Consider the following 19,660-nt stretch of genomic DNA (forward strand, 5'->3'; position numbering starts at 1 on the left):
AGACAGACAAACAGACAGACAGAGACAGAGAAACATTAGGGTTGCAAGGGGAAGAAAAGGACTTGCAGGCAATTTTATTTTTCACACAAGGAAAGACTTATTTACAAAGTGAGTTAAATGCAGAAAATTTACTTTCATAATTGCTGCAGCCAGCTTATGAGTGCAACTTTAAAAAAATGCAGTTGATTGTATCTAGTGTTCTCTGAACTGAAGTCCGATTTAGATTAATGGGCATGACTAATTTAGGCAGATATATATTTCAATGGGTCTACCTGGAAAACATTGTTGGCTAGAACCCAGCAAGCTATATAGCTAATGTGCTTGTGACACACAACTGAAACAATATTAAATGTATGCTATGTTATGTATTAACATTAACAGATTTCTGTCCACTCACAGATCCCTGCCCTCCTTCCACATTGCTGTTCCCTGGTCCAAATCCCTGTGTTTTCCCCTCCATTAAGTTTAAGTGAGCAAGTGCATCACCCCCAGAAAAAGCTACACCACACTTTTATTCTGTGCCAATGGTCAGATCACTTCCTGGTACAACTGGACTTCTCCACGACCCTTGCCCTCTGCAGGGAGGTGGGACCAATTTGGATGGTCCGCCCCCACCACTTAATGGATCCAAATGGTTTCCAGAGAGTGGTAGGGGATGCTTTATCCCATGTTGATGGCCTTTCAGCTGATTCCCTGGTGACCCGTTGGAATGCGGAGTTAACCAGGGCTATTGACTGCCTGGCTCCAAAGCGCCCTCTCCGATTGCATGGAGCCCGGACAGCCCCGTGGTTTTCCCTGGGCAGTGAAACAATCATTGAGATGGCTAGAGCGCCGGTGGCGGAAAACTCATTCTGAATCGGATCGGACACAGGTTAGAGCTCAACGTCAAGCCTACCAAGTGGCGACGGCGAAAAGGGCCTTCTTCACTACCTCTACTGCATCTACAGAAAACAGCAGCAGGAGACTCTTTCAGGTTGTTGGCAATCTATTGAAACCACCTTCGTCACCGGGGCCTGGTAGGGACCCCAAGGTCTCCTGCAATGCTTTTGCTAAGTTTTTTGCAGATGAAGTCGCTCAGATTCGGAAGGAGGTAGACTCCACCGTGGGAGCAGGGCCAGGGCGGGAGAGTGCTGGAGTCCTATCTAGTTACCGTATTTTTCGCTCAATAACACGCACCTGACCATAACACGCACATAGTTTTTAGAGGAGGAAAACAAGAAAAAAAATTCTGAATGAGACAGTGGATGTATCATTTTTGTGCTTCATGCTGTGGCCACAGACATGTGATTTGACGGTGAGTTTGGGGTAGCCCAATGCAAAAATCCTGAGAATCCATGTGGATCTGTGCTTTGTAACCACGTTTTTGCACCATTGCAGCCCCAGGCAACAGTGGGTGCGTGATTTTTTGGGTGCAGGCTGTAGCCATGGATATGCTATGTGATCTGATGTTGAATTTGGGGTGACCCTATGCAAAGATCCTGAGGATCCATGTGGATCCATGCTTTGTATCCATGTTTTTGTACCATTGCAGCCCCAGGCAACAGTGGGTGTTTGATTTTTTTTGGTGCAGGCTGTAGCCATGGATATGCTATGTGATCTGATGGTGAATTTGGGGTGACCCAATGCAAAGATCCTGAGGATCCATGTGGATCCGTGCTTTGTAACCACGTTTTAAGTGGGGGGGGGGAGGAAAAACATAGAAGGGACAAGGAGCACCGAGAGGGGTGTGCGGAGAAGCAGCTGGCTAAGAATGCAGGAGAGGGGTTTTACCGGAGGGAGGAAAGGAAGGCAAAAGTTCCCCCCACCCACCCAAGCCAGCCAGCTCTCTCTCTCTCCCCCCCACCTGCATGTTGCCTGCGAGTCCCTAGACGAAGCAGCAGCAGCACCGGAGCACGGAGAGGAATTACGGTAGAAGGAAGGACGCTCTGCTTTCCCCTCTGCTTGCCTGGAGGGGAGGGGTTTTCTCTGCTCTTTGTTCCGTTGGAGCAAACACAGTAACGAAAGAGAAGAGGGTGGGCAGTAAGACCCTGAGGCAGAATGCAGGAAAGCAACAGCTTTCTCTCTGGGAGGCTCGAACGCACGTGTGGCTGCCTGCAATCAGTTTACCACACCGAGAATGAAGATAAACTGGTAAAATAAGGGGGCTGGGTTAAAGCTAAAGGGAAAACCTCAAAGATCCCTCAAGAACAAGGCAGGGGTTCAGGGCTCCCAAAGTCGAGCTGCAGCCTTAGAAGGGGGAAATGGGGCTTTCGGAGGTGGTTTTTACTGCCCCGCTGCTTCCAATTTTTTAAAAGGCAAATGGCAGGAGAAGATGCAGCAGTCAGTCACTCTCTCACTCCCTCCAAGCACCCACGCTAGCGAACAAACACACAGGCAACCACACACTCACAAAGCACACACACTAGCAAACACACAGTTGCGCTGCAGAGTGGCCAAACCTCCTAGCAAGCACTTCCCTGGCTTCTGCTGACCGCAACAAAGACAACCCTCGAAGAAAATGTGTGATGCACTCGGGTCAGTCGGCTCCAGGGACCACACATTCGGTCAATAACACGCATAGACATTTCCCCTTACTTTTTAGGAGAAAAAATCTGTGTGTTATAGAGGGAAAAATACGGTATGTTATATGGGATCAATTCCAATCTGTTACCTCCGAGAATGTGGACAGGCGGCTTGGATGAATGAAACCAACCACCTGTCTCCTTGATCCTTGCCCATCCTGGCTAATAAAAGCGAGCCGGGAAGGGCTGGGCGATGGGCTCTGCGGGGTGGTGAATGCTTCTCTCTGTGAGGGAGCCTTCCCAGACCCACTGAAAGAGGCGGTCATTAAACTGCTTCTTAAAAAAAACATCTTTAGGCCCAGTCAATATGGCCAACTATTGCCCAGTCTCAAATCTTCCATTCTTGGGCAAGGTGATTGAGCGAGTGGTTGCTGAACAACTCCAAGCACGGCTGGAGGACGCGAACCATTTGGATCCCTTCCAATCGGGATTCTGCCTTGATCGCGCTGGTCGATGATCTCCGGCGGGCTAGGGACAAAGGTGAGAGCTGTTTCCTAGTTCTGCTGGATCTCTCAGCAGCCTTTGTTACCATCGACCATAACATCCTTCTGGACCGTCTAGAGGGGCTGGGAGCTGGGGGCACTGTCATACAGTGGTTCTGCTCCTTTCTCTTGGGCTGTGTCCAGAAAGTGGAGATGAACATGAATGTTCAGATCCTTGGGTCTCACTTGTGGGGTGCCTCAGGGTTCCGTCCTCTCCCTCGTGCTTTTTTATATCTATATGAAGCTGCTGGGAGATTATCAGGGGGGTTGGGCTGGGCGTATGCAGTATGCAGATGATACCCAGCTCTACCTCTCTCTTAAATCAGAACCAGTGAAGGCGGTGAAGGTCCTGTGTGAGTGTCTGGAGGCGGTTGGAGGATGGATGGCGGCTAACAGATTAAGGTTGAATCCTGACAAGACAGAAATACTGTTTTGGGGGGACAGGGGGTGGGCAGGTGTGGGGAACTCCCTGGTCCTGAATGGGGTAACTGTGCCCCTGAAGGACCAGGTGTGTAGCCTGGGAGTCATTTTGGACTCACAGCTGTCCATGGAGGCACAGGTCAATTCTGTGTCCAGAAGGAGCATCTCCACCCCCATCGTTCAGCCCGGACACTGAGATCCAACGCCAAGGGCCTTCTGGCGGTTCCCTCACTGCAAGAAGTGAGGTTACAGGGAACCAGGCAGAGGGCCTTCTCAGTAGAGGTGCCTGCCCTGTGGAACGCCCTCCCATCAGAGGTCAAGGAAAAGACATCTGAAGGCAGCCCTGCTTAGGGAAGTTTTTAATGTTTAATGCTCTATTGTGTTTTTAATATCCGATTGGGAGCTGCCCCGAGTGGCTGGGGAAACCCAGCCAGATGGGCGGGGTATAAATAATAAATTATATTATTATTATTATTATTATTATTATTATTATTATTATTATTATTATTCTAAGTGAGCTGGAACTGCGCAGTGCTTACATTCCTAAGGGCACCTTTACAGATCCTATTTCTTACATATAAACCAGCTTTGTATCACTGGCCCATTTATCCAAGTATTGCCTGCTCTGCTTGACCATCAGCTCTCCAGGGGGCAGTCATGTGGGCTGTAATGTCATGTTGGCTGTCTTTTTTTAATTGGATATCTTATTTTAAGCCAGTTCTTAGGATCATACACCAGGGTGGCTACCACCCACTTTACAGCCCAAAGCAGATTTCAGCAGGCGGGAGGAAGGTAAGGAAGAGATTTGTTTGGCACCCCCAATATTTTGTTGTTGTTGCGGCTTCAAAGTGCTGCACATCACATAGGGGAGGGGGGAATGAGTCACCTGATGACATCACTGCGACTTCAGGTGAGCAACCCCCCCAACCTCTACCACCAGCTGAATCAAGCTACCCACCCCAGAAGCTATCAAATAACTACTGGCCTTCTGCCTGCCCAAATCTGCTATAACTGTCTCTGTCATCAACCAGCCCCAACACAGCCAGGATATAGTGGGCTATCAATCAAAGCAAATTACCTCATGGAAGGATGGCAACTCATCCTTTGCTTTATGGTACTCATCCACACACTCTATGCAGTAACAGAGGTCATTATTGGCTGAAGCAAATTCATTTGCAGGCAATGTAGAGGAAGCATAACTTTTTAGCAGGTTGACGACTGAATCATCAGAGGTGCACCAACGGCATGCACCCATTCTGCAGATAAACACAAAAATAAAAAAGAGAAAGAGAAATAATTATTTGAAATTATTTGAAAACACAAACACAGAAATGTTCTGAGTAAAGTTCGACAACATAGAAAGCTGCTTTATATCGAGCCACACAAAAGAACACAGATGAGCCTGACATATCAGGCCAATCACCCATCTAGTCCAGCACCCTGTTCTCAGTTGCCGACCAGATGCCTGTGGGAGACTGGCAAGCAACACCCAAGCACAACTGCACTCTCCCCTCCTGCTGTTTCCAGAAACTGGCATTCAGAAGTATTATTGCCTCCAACCATGGAGGCAGAGCATAGCTGTCATAGCTAGTAGTCATTGACGCATAGCTGTCAACTTACAGATTTGAAAATAAGGGACCAGCAGCCTTGAAAATAAGGGACCAGCAGCTAAAATAAGGGACCTGCAGCCTCACCTGTTCCGGGCACTCCAGTCTTCCTGTCCTCCTGCAGTCTGGTCAAACTCATGCTGGTAGCTTCGAGAACCTGTCCAACCAACTTTGTAACCAGAGGTTCAACTGAATAGAATCTGAATCACATGCACCACAAGGCCTCTGCAGCCTCAACTTAAGATGGCTCCCCGGCCTGGCTTTACACTGCAAAGTTTGCAGCAGCACGTGCAACAAAATGGTGCCCAGCATTCAAAAAACCCCTCAGCTTGCATTAACTAGCCACACACAAGGCATGCAAGTTCCACCCCCCAGTTGTTCTTAGACTTCTTATTGGGTGAGCAACACAGCCAAGCAACACAATTGGAGCCTCCCTCCTCCCTGGCCGGCAGGGAGGGAAGGAGAGGAGCTGCTTCCTTTGAAATTTAAGGGACATCATTTAAGGGACATTTAAGGGACATCCATCAATAAGGGACAGCAGCGGGACATCGTGCTGGAATAAGGGACTATCCCTTCAAATAAGGGACACTTGACAGCTATGCATTGACGGCATTATGCTCCTTGAATTTGCCCAAACCTCTTTTAAAGCCATCTGATTTGGTGGCCATCATTGCCTCCTGTTGGATTGTTGTGTTCCATCTAACACAATATTGTCTGCACTGACTGGCACCAGCTCTCCAGGGTTTCCTACAGAGGACAACACCCAGCCCTACCTGGAGATACTGAGAACTGACTCTGGGACTGTTTAAATTCAAAGCAGATGGTCCACCACTGAGCTACAGCCCTTCCCAAGTTATCTCAGGGAGAAGCTCCCATACACAAACCCATACTTGTACATACAAGAACTACCAATACAGTGGTACCTTGGTTTACAACCATAATCCGTTCTGGAGGTCTGGTTGTAAACCAAAACAGGTTCCGGTTGACGTGGTTGTAATCCAAAATGGTTGTAATCCAAAGCGGTTGCAATAATAATAATAATAATAATAATTTATTTATACCCCGCCACTCTGGGCGGTTCCAACAAAGTATTAAAATACAGTGGTCTGTTAAACATCAAAAGCTTCCCTAAAGAGGGCTGCCTTCAGATGTCTTCTAAAAGTCTGGTAGTTGTTTTTTTTCGTTGACATCTTGTGGGAGGGCGTTCCACAGGGTGGGTACCACTACCGAGAAAATGAACAAGGAATCTGCCAATGCTTGAAGATAATATATGCACAACCCTCCTATATTCCCAGGGGAAATTGGGCAGTCTCATACTATAGTTGCACCCAGGAAGATTGTTAACACTTTTTTATTATTTCTCAAGACCTTTGAAATGCAGTTTAGGGAAGTTTTAGAGTGAATGCATTAACAGCTATAGCTTCCTGTGGTTCAGTTGATGTCTTCCAGGTTTTTACATGTAGCAGTTTGATGGTTGTTAGCTCCCCAGTTTCCTTTTGAAGAGGAGAAGCAGTTTAGAAATTTGAAGTGATAAATAAATTCCACAAGATCACAAGAAATGGGATGCACAAACTTCAGCTTTAGCTATGGATCCTTAATACGCAAACTGTTCTCTGCTTCTTGGATAGGCTTGTTTTAAGACAATTCAAAATTTCTAATAAAATATAAATATTTACCTCAAATACACATTAAAGCAGATAAAGGCTAGTGAAATTTTCACTTTCACTTTTCCCATGTTTGCATTTACTCTTGGCTTAATCACAGATAACTTTCTAGTGACGCCACCCTGTGTCACTTACTTCCTGTTCTTTGTAACCAAATAATAGTAATCATAATTTTATTATTTGTACTCTGCCCATCTGACTCGGTTTCCCCAGCCACTCTAGGCAGCTTCCTGCAGATAAAGAACACAATAAAACATCAAACATTCCCAATAACCCCCACTACTTTCTTTATATTTATTTTACAGGCAAATATACTGCACAAATCAACTAGGTGGTGGACACATTTGTAAAGCAGCATAAAAGTACTTAGCACCTGGACAGAGACATGCAATAGTAGGACTGGGCGATATCTGGGTTTCAACCAGAGGACTCCTCTGCTGAGTGCCTGAGGGCCCCATTCCTGCCTCTCTCCACCTGGCCTCTTGACAGGCCCATGAGGACTGCTGCTCAGCAGAGAGGACCTCTTTTTTAAAAAAACTGTTTTTAAACTGTTTCGATAGCCTTTTAAATTGTGTTTTTTTTCAACAACCTCAGATATGCAGATGACACAACCTCGATGGCAGAAAGTGAGGAGGAATTAAAGAACCTTTTAATGAGGGTGAAAGAGGAGAGCACAAAATATGGTCTGAAGCTCAACATCAAAAAAATGAAGATCATGGCGACTGGGCCCATCACCTCCTGGCAAATAGAAGGGGAAGAAATGGAGGCAGTGAGAGATTTTACTTTCTTGGGCTCCATGATCACTGCAGCATCTTAAAAAGCAGAGACATCAACTTGCCAACAAAGGTCCGTATAGTTAAAGCCATGGTTTTCCCAGTAGTGATGTATGGAAGTGAGAGCTGGACCATAAAGAAGGCTGATCACCACAGAATTGATGCTTTTGAATTATGGTGCTGGAGGAGACTCTTGAGAGTCCCATGGACTGCAAGAAGATCAAACCTCTCCATTCTTAAGGAAATCAGCCCTGAGTGCTCACTGGAAGGACAGATCGTGAAGCTGAGGCTCCAAGACTTTGGCACCTCATGAGAAGAGAAGACTCCCTGGAAAAGACCCTGATGTTGGGAAAGATGAAGGGCACAAGGAGAAGGGGATGACAGAGGACGAGATGGTTGGACAGTGTTCTCGAAGCTACAAACATGAGTCTGACCAAACTGTGGGAGGCAGTGGAAGACAGGAGTGCCTGGCGTGCTCTGGTCCATGGGGTCACGAAGAGTCGGACACGACTAAACGACTAAACAACAACAACATAGAGATTCTCTATCTCCAGGCTCTCTGTCCAGTTGGGGGGGGGGGCCTAGAGTGTTTGTTCCTGGCGTTGGGCAATCAGGACAGATTAGGGATTCTGATTGCCCAGCCCAACACACAAGGCAGGCCACACTCTGGACCTTGTTTTCTGGACTGGACAGGAAGAGGGTGATTTGAAGGTGGGGGACATTGACATCAGTCCCTTGTCATGGTCAGATCACTTCCTGTTGAGATTTAGGATGTCAGCACCTTTCCCCCTCTGCAGAGGGGGAATCTATTAGGAAGGTCCGCCCTCGGAGGCTGATGGATCCAGTGGGATTCCAAACAGGTCTGGGGGATTTTTCGGCTGATATGACCGGCGCCCCTGTCAAAGCCATTGTTCAGCCCAGACACTGAGGTCCAGCCCAGAGGGCCTTCTGGTGGTTCCCTCACTGCAAGAAGCCAAGTTACAGGGAACCAGGCAGAGGGCCTTCTCGGTAGTGGTGCCCGCCCTGTGGAATGCCCTCCCATCAGATGTCAAAGAGAAAAACAACTACCAGACTTTTAGAAGACATCTGAAGGCAGCCCTGTTTAGGGAAGCTTTTAATATCTGAAAGACTATTGTATTTTAATAGTTTGTTGGTGCCGCAATCCTCCCCAAGGGCCGATCTCTCTCTTTTTTTAATTAATTTACATCCATACACGATCTTAGGTACATGTACAGCCTTAAATAGTTATACCATTAAATACTGATTTAAACTTGTATTTGTACAGACTCTTTTCTTATAATTTCTAACTAAACAAAAATAAACCAAAGTAAAAAATCCAATAAACTAAATTATATGAAAACAGACTTCAGTTCCGGCTGCTGCAGAGGAAAATGTGCTGAGTGTCGTCTGTGACACGGAGCTGGCGGAGAGGCTTTGAGGGAAGCGCCAGAGCTCAGCGCACCCCCCAAAAAAACCCCACAGGAATGTGGGGACCCAAGGGTTCCTGCAGAGCAAGAATTCTCCCCCCCCCAGCACCCCCCGGCTGCTGTTTAGCACACGGGAGGAAAGGGGAAGAGGCTTGAGAATGCTCCAGGCAACAACGCAACCTCCTGCTGAAGCTACGATCCGTCACCAGAAGCAGCAGACCTTCCTAATTAGAGGTAAAAGCCAATAAAACAATTTAAAGGCACAGTTAGACCATAAAACTTCAATTTGGCGAAACGGAAACAAAATAGGAAGTCAGTTTCCGATCTTTGTGGACAGGCTCTGCAAGGGAACTTTTTTGTGAATGGGACTCAGACCTTGTTTATTGCTATGGAGAATTGCTACAGCTAACTTTGACTGGAAGGATGGTTACATTCTAATGGCTTGCAACTTTAACTGTATCCAGTTACCCAGTGAGATATAAGTGAAAATCTACACAGCTGGAGGTTTAAGGAACTTTATAAAAAAAATTGGAAGAGCTAAAGAAGAAAGGGGGAAGTAAAGACAGGAAGCCTGCAGGGAACTCTTGCACATTTGGGGGGCAACCTCCAAAATAAAAGTAGAAAAGAGCCTGGAACAGCTTCCCAAGTACTCTAAAGTACCCCAAAAAGAAATGGGCAAAGGTACCCCTGCCCGACTCTAGGGTTGTGCGCCCATCTCACTTAAGATGCCGGGGGCCAGCGCTGTCCGGAGACACTTCCGGGTCACGTGGCCAGCGTGACGAAGCTGCTCTGGCGAGCCAGCACCAGCACAGCACACGGAAACGCCATTTACCTTCCCGCTATATAGCGGTACCTATTTATCTACTTGCACTTTTTAGGGGTGCTTTCGAACTGCTAGGTGGGCAGGAGCTGGGACCGAAAGACGGGAGCTCACCCTGCCGCGGGGATTCGAACCGCCGACCATACGATCGGCAAGTCCTAGGCACTGAGGTTTTACCCACAGCGCCACCCTTTAAAAAGAAAAAAAGAAATGGGAGAGTTCTCCAAATAAGATTTGTTAATCAAAGCCTCAGCTGCTTGATAATTGGAACTTTAGTTGCCTGTGAATTTGCGATTTGGAAAAGAAGACTACGGCCATGGGATTAAAAATAAGAACTAACTAAAAGGACCTACAAGTTCTGGAAATATTGCAAAGCACCACCATTTAAGAGACTATAAGTAGATAAGTATAATTTAACGAATAATTTCTTCTCTGCTGGTTTTTTATTTGTTTTGTGCATGCCTTTTGTTCCAAGACAATATTGGAAATTGGACTGGCCTAATATATTTTTAAATTTACCTCCCTTGTTCTTGGAATATTAACTGGTCTCCCCCCCCCCCCTTATTGTTAAATATTGTATTTGCATATTCTATGTTACATGTTTTATTGAAAGTTTCCCCTTTTTTTCTTTTTCTTTTTATATCTTCCTTTGCTTAGGGGATAAAAGTGAATGTGAAAGTGTGACGGGGAGAGAGATAGCTGACAAAAGGGAAAGGGAAACCGGGAGAAAGCTGGGAGGGGGTGATAGCTGTACAGCCGAACAGATTCAGAGCTGGCAGGTGTGACCTTGAACAACTCATACAATACTTGGAACCAACAGATAAGAAATGTCAGGGCCAGACAGAATAACAACACGGAAAACAGCAGCTTTGGTTGCTGCTGCAGCTGCAAGATGGGCCAGTGTACAGGGAGATAATGGGGAAAAAGGTGACAAAGAACAGACAGACCCTTTTGCACTGCAGCTTTTAGAATTTAGGAAAGAGATGATGAAATCAATGCAAGAATTTACACAACAGGTCCGTAGTGACATGGAAAAATCTAATTTATCATTGAAGGAACAAGTACATAGAGATATTGAGAACTCAAACAAAGTTCTAAAAGAACAGTTTGGGATCTTGGGAGATAAGGCTAGCAATTTGGAGACAAAAGTAGATAAATTAGAAAGATTAAGAGAGGAAGTCACAGAAGTAAGGGAGGAACAAAAAGGGATGTCAGGATTGGTACAAGGGGTTCAAGAGAAACAGAGTGATTTAGAAGATCAGGTTTTACTTCTGCAATTACAAGAACGGGACAGGACGGTCAGAATCAGAGGGCTACCAGACTCTGACTCTGAGCCAGTCCTAGAGACATATGTGACACAGACAATTTCAGAGTGGATGGGGGAAAGTAAAGATTGGCTGGATGGCTCAGTTGAAAGCTGTTTTGAAATTAAATCGTTTCAGAGCAGAGAACGGAAGCAGCCAGGGGACATTTTGTTAACATTAGTGACAAAAAAAGTGAAGGACACAATCCTTCAGAATAGCTTTGAAAATGATCTCGTGGTTGCTGGACAGAAAGTAGGCATTTTTAGAGAAATTCCTCTGAAATTGAGATTAAGAACAACAAAATACCGGTTTTTGACAACGGCTCTTAGGCGAGCTGACATCAGATACAAATGGGAATTTCCTGAGGGTATCTCCTTTACATACATGAAGAGGAGATATAAACTGACATCAGAATTTCAGGCGAGTGAATTCCTGGATAAAAATAGGAGAGACTTAGACCCCAAACAAGACAGGGGAGACCCCCAATCTGAGCAAAAGAAAGCCTTGGAACAGGCTTTCAGGGAAAACAGATATTGTAACTGACTCTGGAAATGGCCAATCTTAAATTACTGAGTTAAAATGTTAACGGTTTAAATTATGAAGCCAAACGACATCGCATTGAACCTGTAATAGCAAAACAGAAATTGGATATAATGTGTCCCCAAGAGACACATATTGCAAAAAAACATAAAAGGGTCTTAATTAACAAAAAATTAGGTATGGATTTCATCTCATCAGATAAAAGAAAAAAGAGAGGAGTTGTTTTTTATATTAATCCTGGACTTGAACCCAAATTGATTCATGATGAAAAAGGCAGAATTTTAATAATACAAATTAAAATCCAGGGAGAGAAAGTGATATTGGTTGGTATTTACGCCCCTAATGATAAAAAAGCAATTTTTTTCAGAAAACTAGAAACAGAACTACTTGAATTTGCAGATCAAAAGATTATATTAATGGGAGACTTAAATGGAGTTCCAACTTTAGACAAAGACAGATCAGCCAGGAAAAAAGAGACCAAAGATGGTAAACTGCCAAAACCTTTTTTTGACATGACTCAAAATCTAAAGCTGATAGATATCTGGAGAATGAGACACATGTTTGATAGAGAGTATACTTTTTACAGCCATGTACATGACAGCAGCTCGAGAATAGACTCTGTATGGATTTCCAAAGAATTGGAAACAAGAGTCAAAAAAATTGAAATCAATCCCAGAACCTTTACAGACCATAATTCCCTGACTATGGAATTACAAAAAGAAAGCCAAATCTCTTTTAGATGGAGATTAAATGATGATTTATTAGATGATCACAAATTTGTTGAAAAAGCAAAAAAGACCTTGATGGATTATTTTGAAATAAATAGTCAAGGGCAAACAAAGTTACAGACGGTCTGGGATGCAAGCAAGGCTGTAATGAGAGGACTCTTTATACAACAAAACTCATTTAAAAGGAAATTGAGAGAGAAAAAGAAAAAAGAAATATTAGAGGAAATTATGAAAAAGGAGAAACAGCTGCCAAACTAAGCAAATAAAGAGGCAGTAAAACAGGCAATCAAAACATTACAAACCCAATATTCAATGATTATAAACGAGGAAATCAGCTGGAAAATAAAAAAGTAAAACAAAAATATTTTGAGCATGCAAATAAACCGGGGAAGTTGTTTGCCTGGAAGTGAATAAAAATGAAGAAAGGAACTCCATAAATAAAATTAACATAAATGGCAGAATTACAGACAAGCTGAAGGAAATACGAGAAGGATTTCTTAAATATTTTTCTGAGCTGTATAGACAAGGGAAATAAAAAAACATTTAAGATAGAAGAGTACATCAGAAATAGCAATATGCCATATTTAAAACAAGAACAAAGGAATATCCTTAACTCCCAGATAACAATTCAAGAACTACTTGAGGCAATAAAAAGCTCTAAAATAGGCAAGTCCCCAGGCCCAGATGGCTTTACGGCAAAATATTATAAGAAATTAAATGAACAATTAGCGAACCCATTGAAAGATGTCATGAATGAAATATTGAACACAGCTGAAATCCCAGAAACATGGAAACAGGCCTATATAACAGTAATTCCAAAACAAGACGCAGATTTACTGCAAATTAAAAACTATAGGCCTATCTCCTTGTTAAATAACGATTACAAATTGTTTGCAAATATTCTAGCTAACAGATTAAAAAAAAATTAAATGAATATATACATCAAGATCAAGCCGGGTTCTTAGCAGGAAAACAAATGAAGGAGAATATAAGGAATATTTTGAATATAATAGAATATTTGGAGGCTAAAAATGAAAAGAAAGTGACAATAATGTATATAGATGCTGAAAAAGCCTTCGATAATGTTTCTTGGAAGTTCATGATAAAGCTGTTAGAAGAAATCAGAAGCGGTCCTAAGTTTTTAAAAGCAATAGCAGCAATCTATTCAGAACAAAAACCCAAACTAATTATAAATCAGGTGATAACAGATGATTGTAAGATCCAAAAAGGAACAAGACAAGAATGCCCATTGTCACTATTATTGTTTATTCTGGTTTTGGAAGTACTTGCCAAAAACATAAGAGCAAATGAAGAGATTACAGGTGTAAAAACTGGGAAAAGTGAATTCAAGTTAAAAGCGTATGCAGATGACCTAGTGATAACAGTGGAAGAACCTAAAACTTTACTCCCTGAAGTAATAGAAAAAATTCAGAATTTTGGGGAAGTGGCAGAATTTAAGCTAAATAGGAAAAAAACTAAATTATTAGTTAAAAACATGAAAGAAGAAGAAAGAACTGAATTAGAACAAAACATTGAGATTGAAGTCCATAAAAAGGTTAAATGTTTAGGGATTTGGATAACATCAAGAAATATAAACTTTGGCTTGAGGTAAAAAGAAATTTAGAAATATGGAGCAGAATGAATCTCTCAATGTTAGGAAAAATACTGGCGATTAAAATGAATGTGTTGCCAAAAATGCTATTTCTTTTTCAATCAGTACCAGTCATCCTGAAAGATCAATGTTTTAAAAAATGGCAGAAAGAGATTTCAAGATTTATCTGGGGGGACAAAAGGCCAAGGATAAAACATAAAATACTTACAGATGTAAAAGACAGAGGCGTGTTTGCCCTCCCAGACCTTAAATTGTATTATGAATCTGCTTGTTTGGTATGGATCAGGAACTGGATGAGATTGGATAAGCAAGAGGCATTAGAACTAGAAGGACATGACAACAGATTCGGCTGGCACGCATACCTATGGTACAGGAAAGGAAAGGTTCATAGAAGTTTTTACAACCATATAATCAGGAAATCACTAATGAGAGTATGGGAGAGATACAAAGACTTATTGGAACAAAAGACCCCATGGTGGCTTTCACCACATGAAGCATTACTGCTCAAACCACTTGGAAAGAAAGGGAAATGGCTCACATATGCTGATTTATTAAAGGAACATGATGGAAAATGGAAATTAAGAGATTATGATGAGATCAAAGACCACTTTCAGAGTTGGTTGCATTATCGACAACTATATGAAACACATAAAGAAGACAGCAAGAAAGGATTTAGTTATACTAGATCTAGGTTTCAAACAGAAGTGATTGAAGGAAAATGAAACTACTGAAGGCCGCATACAGCATACTATTAGAATGGGAGACGAAAGATGAAGAGGTAAAATCAGTTATGATAAAATGGGCACAAGATGTAGGTCACAACATTATGATGGAAGATTGGGAAAAATTATGGAAAACTGACTTAAAATTTACAGTCTGTTCCCTATTGAAGGAGAATTGCATGAAGATGATGTACAGATGGTACACAACACCAGTGCAGTTAGGGAAAATGTACAAAACTAGTTCAAATATATGTTGGAAGTGTAAGGAAAAGGAGGGGACATTTTATCATATGCGGTGGGATTGTAAGGTAATTTTAAAAATTTGGGAAATGATATATAACAAATTGAAGAAAATGTTCCATTTAACATTTGTTTAAAAACCCGAGGCATTTTTGTTGGGGATTGTAGGGAAAGACTTGCCAAAAAAATTGAAAAACTTCTTCATGTATGCGACAACGGCAGGAAGAGTTCTAATAGCACAAGGATGGAAGACTGAAGAAACCCCAACTAAAGAATCATGGCCAGAAAAATGGATGGACTAGGCAGAACTGACCAAACTGACTTACAAGCTACGGGACAAGGCTAACTGTGACTTTAAAGATGAATGGGAACCCTCTACAAAGTATGTGAAGACGCAACAAAGTGACGCAACAAACTACCAAGGGTTGGTAGTTTTAAATACCTGGGCACTTACATCTCTGAGGACCTCTCATGGACTGCAAATATTAATATGGTTGTGAGGAAGGTGCAGGGGAGGTTGTATTTCCTGAGAATGCTCAGAGGATTGAATCTATCTCAGCACCTACTTCTGTCCTATTATCATAGTACCATTGAGAGTGTCTTAACCTATAGTATATTATCATGGTATGGGAGCAGCTCTGGAATGGATAAAAAAGCTTTACAGAGAATAATTAAAATTGCCCAGAATGTTATTGCGCTCCAACTACCAACCCTGGATGAGATCTTCACGTCTCGCAGCTTGAAGAAGTCACACAATATTCTGAGAGATCCCACCCATCCTGCTCACAACCTCTTTGAACTGTTGCCTTCGGGCAGAAGATACAGGACAATGAAAACACGAACCACACGCCTTCTGAATAGTTTCTATCCAAGAGCTCTGATTGCACTAAATAATGATCTCAGGGCCAGTTGTAAGAAATAGCAAGCAGTGAGTAGTAAGGAATGAGATAGGTTTTAGGTTATGCTATGCTTCTAATAGGTTGTGTTATATTCTGGATTATGTATGTTTTAATAGATTATGTCTGAATAGGATGAGAGTGTTGGAGATACGTGCAAATGTGTATGTGAATCCGGTCTTGGGTGTTTGATTTTCGTTGTTGTGTATACTGTGTATATACGGACAATGACAATAAATTTATCTAAATCTAAATCTAAATCTAAACTGGACTCCTTGGCTGGTTTTGAATAAACATTCACAAACTTTTTATTGATAATAATCAGCTAAATAGTTTGAGGATTTATACAACTGTGTAACATGCAGAAAACAGCATTTTTAGAGAAATCAAAGACTGGAACTGAGGGAAGTCGGGGGTGGGGGTGGGGGAGTTCTGTGGGGGGAGGTAGGGGAGGGAGAAAAATGGGGGGAATAAGGATGATATGTTTCTGGATAATATGTTTTGTTTTAATTTTGAATAAAAGTTATTAAAAAAAAAACAAAAAAAACCCAGACTTCCCGTCATTTCCCGATGTAAGTTACATTTACGACACTGAATGTACTTATACTTCTTACCTTACTCTTACTACAGTTTCTAGTACTTTCTTATAACATATACCGTATTTTTCGCTCGATAACACGCACCCGACCATAACGCGCAAATAGTTTTCAGAGTAGGAAAACAAGAAAAAAAATTCTAAACGAAACAGTGGATGTATGATTTTTGTGGTTCATGCTGTGGCCACAGACATGTGATCTGACGGTGAGTTTGGGGTAGCCCAATGCAAAAATCCTGAGGATCCATGTGGATCCATGTTTGTACCAGGCAACAGGCAACAGTGGGTGCGCAATTTTTTTTTGGTGCAAACTGTAGCCATGGACATGCTATGTGATCTGATGGTGAATTTGGGGTGACCCAGTGCAAAAATCCTGAGGATCTATGTGGATCTGTGCTTTGTAACCACGTTTTAAGTGGGGAGGGAAGGAAAAGCACTCAAGGGACAAGGAGCACGCGTGGAGTGTGTGGAGAAGGATGCTGCTAATAATGCAGAAGAGGGGTATAAGGGGAGAAGGCTCCTCCCCTCTCCCGCTTTGCTCCTTCAAAGCAAGCAGGCTCTGCTTCTCTCCCTCCTCCCCGGCTCTTCCCCCCCCCCCCGGCTTAGCGAGCTGAAAAACTTTGCTGCTATTTAGCGAGCTGAGTGGGGAGGAGGGGGCAGAGAGCCTGCTTGCTTTAAAGGAGCCAACCGGACAGTGGGACTCCTCTCCCACTTTGCTCCTTTAAAGAAGCAGGCTCTCTGTCCCTCTCGCCTCCCCATTCAGCGGCTCTTCTCCCGCTTTGCTGTTTCAAAGCGAGCCACGGAGGAGGGAAGCATTCACTCCGTAACACACACAGACATTTCCCAATACTTTCTAGGAGGAAAAAAATGCGGGTTATGGAGCGAAAACTACGGTAGTACCGTTTTTCCTTGCTTAGTAATATTTAATTTACACAAACGCTGCCATAGATGTTATGTTGCTGTTATATATTTTTGCAGGTATTTCTTGAACATATCCCATTTTTTAAAAAAAGATATTTATTGAGGTTTTACCAACAAAAAAAGAATGTAGTTACAGAATAACAAAGAAAAAGTTACAAATACAAAAATACAAAAGGAACAAACAAAGTACTTGAAAGGTAAAAAATAGAAAACAATTAGAGAAAAAAAAGAAAAAAGGAAAAAAAATCAATCTTTTCATATCTTATATTTTGTTTACATGTTTCCTGACCTCCTCACACCTCCCTTTTTCGTATTCCAATTCACATGATTGATTCAGCAAATCCTTTCCCTCTTTGTTTTTATCTTCATTCTATATCTTAACATATTATAGCCTCATGTTTTCATCTGATTATCAGTCCATTTTTTACATACTCTTTTTAACCTTGTTGCTAAAACTGACTCATTTCAATCCAACATCATTTTAACATTCATTAATTTTACAATGTTTCTGCAAATAGTCTTTAAATTTCTTCCAATCTTCTTCCACCAACTCTTCTCCCTGGTCTCGGATTCTGCCAGTCATTTCCGCCAGCTCCATATAGTCCATTACTTTCATCTGCCATTCTGCCATATAGTCCATTACTTTCATCTGCCATTCTTCCAAGGTGGGTAGATCTTGTGTCTTCCAATACTTCGCGATGAGTATTCTTGCTGCTGCTGTAGCATACATAAAGAAAGTTCTATCCTTCTTTGGCACCAATTGGCTGACCATGCCCAGGAGAAAGGCCTCTGGTTTCTTCAAGAAGTTATACTTAAATACCTTTTTCATTTCATTGTAAATCATCTCCCAGAAAGCCTTAATCCTTGGGCACGTCCACCAAAGGTGAAAGAATGTACCTTCAGTCTCTTTACGTTTCCAACACTTGTTATCAGGCAGATGGTATATTTTTGCAAGCTTGACTGGTGTCATGTACCACCTGTATATCATTTTCATAATATTCTCTCTTAAGGCATTACATGCCGTAAATTTCATACCTGTGGTCCATAACTGTTCCCAGTCAGCAAACATAATGTTGTGTCCAACATCTTGTGCCCATTTTATCATAGCAGATTTAACCGTTTCATCCTGAGTATTCCATTTCAACAGCAAGTTATACATTCTTGATAGATTCTTAGTTTTGGGATCTAACAATTCTGTTTCCAATTTTGATTTTTCCACCTGGAAGCCAATTTTTTTATCCAGATTGTACGCCTCCCTTATTTGAAAATAGTGAAGCCAGTCTCGCACTTTATCTTTAAGCTTCTCAAAACTCTGCAATTTCAGTTTGTCGCCCTCCTGTTCCAGAATCTCCCAATATTTTGGCCAATTGGCCTCCATATTGAGTTTTTTCAAGGCCTTCGCTTCCATAGGTGATAGCCACCTTGGGGTTTTATTTTCAAGTAAGTCTTTATATCTTGTCCAGACATTATACAATGCTCTTCTGACAATATGATTTTTAAATGCCTTATGTGCTTTAACCTTGTCATACCACAAATATGCATGCCACCCAAAAACATTATCAAACCCTTCTAAATCCAAAATGTCTGTGTTCTCAAGAAGCAGCCATTCTTTCAGCCAGCAAAATGCTGCTGATTCATAATAAAGTTTAAGGTCTGGCAGGGCAAATCCACCTCTATCCTTTGCATCCGTTAGTATCTTAAATTTTATTCTGGGCTTCTCTGTCTCTCTGCCACTTCTTGAAACAGTCCATTTTGTCCAAAATTTTGACGGACTTCCGGGTTGGCGCCATCGCCGAATGGCGGACTCCCTCCGAGCTCCGGAGGGAGCCTGCTCGGCAGGGGCTGGGTCCTACCGCGCCGGCGACGCGGGGACCCTCAAAAACCATGGGCGCTGAAACCCATGGACATGGTGACTCGGCTAGCACCTGTGATGGCCTGGGATTCCGATTCAGAGGATGAACCAGAGGAATCCCAGCCTGCACAGGAGTCCCCGCCTCCAGGGCCGGCTGAACTGGGGCAAGGCCTAGATGCTGAAGAGCCTGCACCTGTGGCAGAGCACCAGGAGCTGGCCCCAGGTGAAACCCTTCTGGCCCCAGAGGGGCTTGGGGACTCACTGGCTACAGGTGAGCCTCCTCCAGGGCCCAGTAACCCTTCGGCCTCTCCTGATCTGCAGAGGCTTAGGGCAGAGAGGCGAAGGGAACTGGTTGCTCCCAGGAGGAGTGCTCGCCTTAAGGCCAGAGGAGGCAGGGCTCCTGGGGGCCGGGACCGCCCCTGGCCTTAGAAGAGGATAAAAGCCCAGTCAGCCCGGTCCCAGGTTGCAGGAGCAACGTCGTTGTTGGCTTTGGACC

General features: G+C 43.0%; 1 protein-coding gene across 1 annotated transcript in view; it reads right to left on the minus strand.

Moving 5' to 3' along the window:
- Positions 1-19,660, minus strand: part of LOC309333156 (putative helicase senataxin) — a gene marked incomplete at its 3' end in the record, with an annotated part of 138,795 nt that overhangs the window by 57,057 nt on the left and 62,078 nt on the right. The window contains exon 2 of the mRNA XM_081846559.1: positions 4,542-4,719. Coding sequence (XP_081702685.1) covers positions 4,542-4,718 — 177 coding nt within the window. The 5' untranslated portion in view covers position 4,719. The remainder of the gene's footprint in view (positions 1-4,541; positions 4,720-19,660) is intronic.

The sequence above is a fragment of the Podarcis erhardii genome (assembly GCF_964252035.2).
Source record: "Podarcis erhardii genome assembly, chromosome: W".
In the NCBI taxonomy this organism is placed as follows: domain Eukaryota; kingdom Metazoa; phylum Chordata; class Lepidosauria; order Squamata; family Lacertidae; genus Podarcis; species Podarcis erhardii.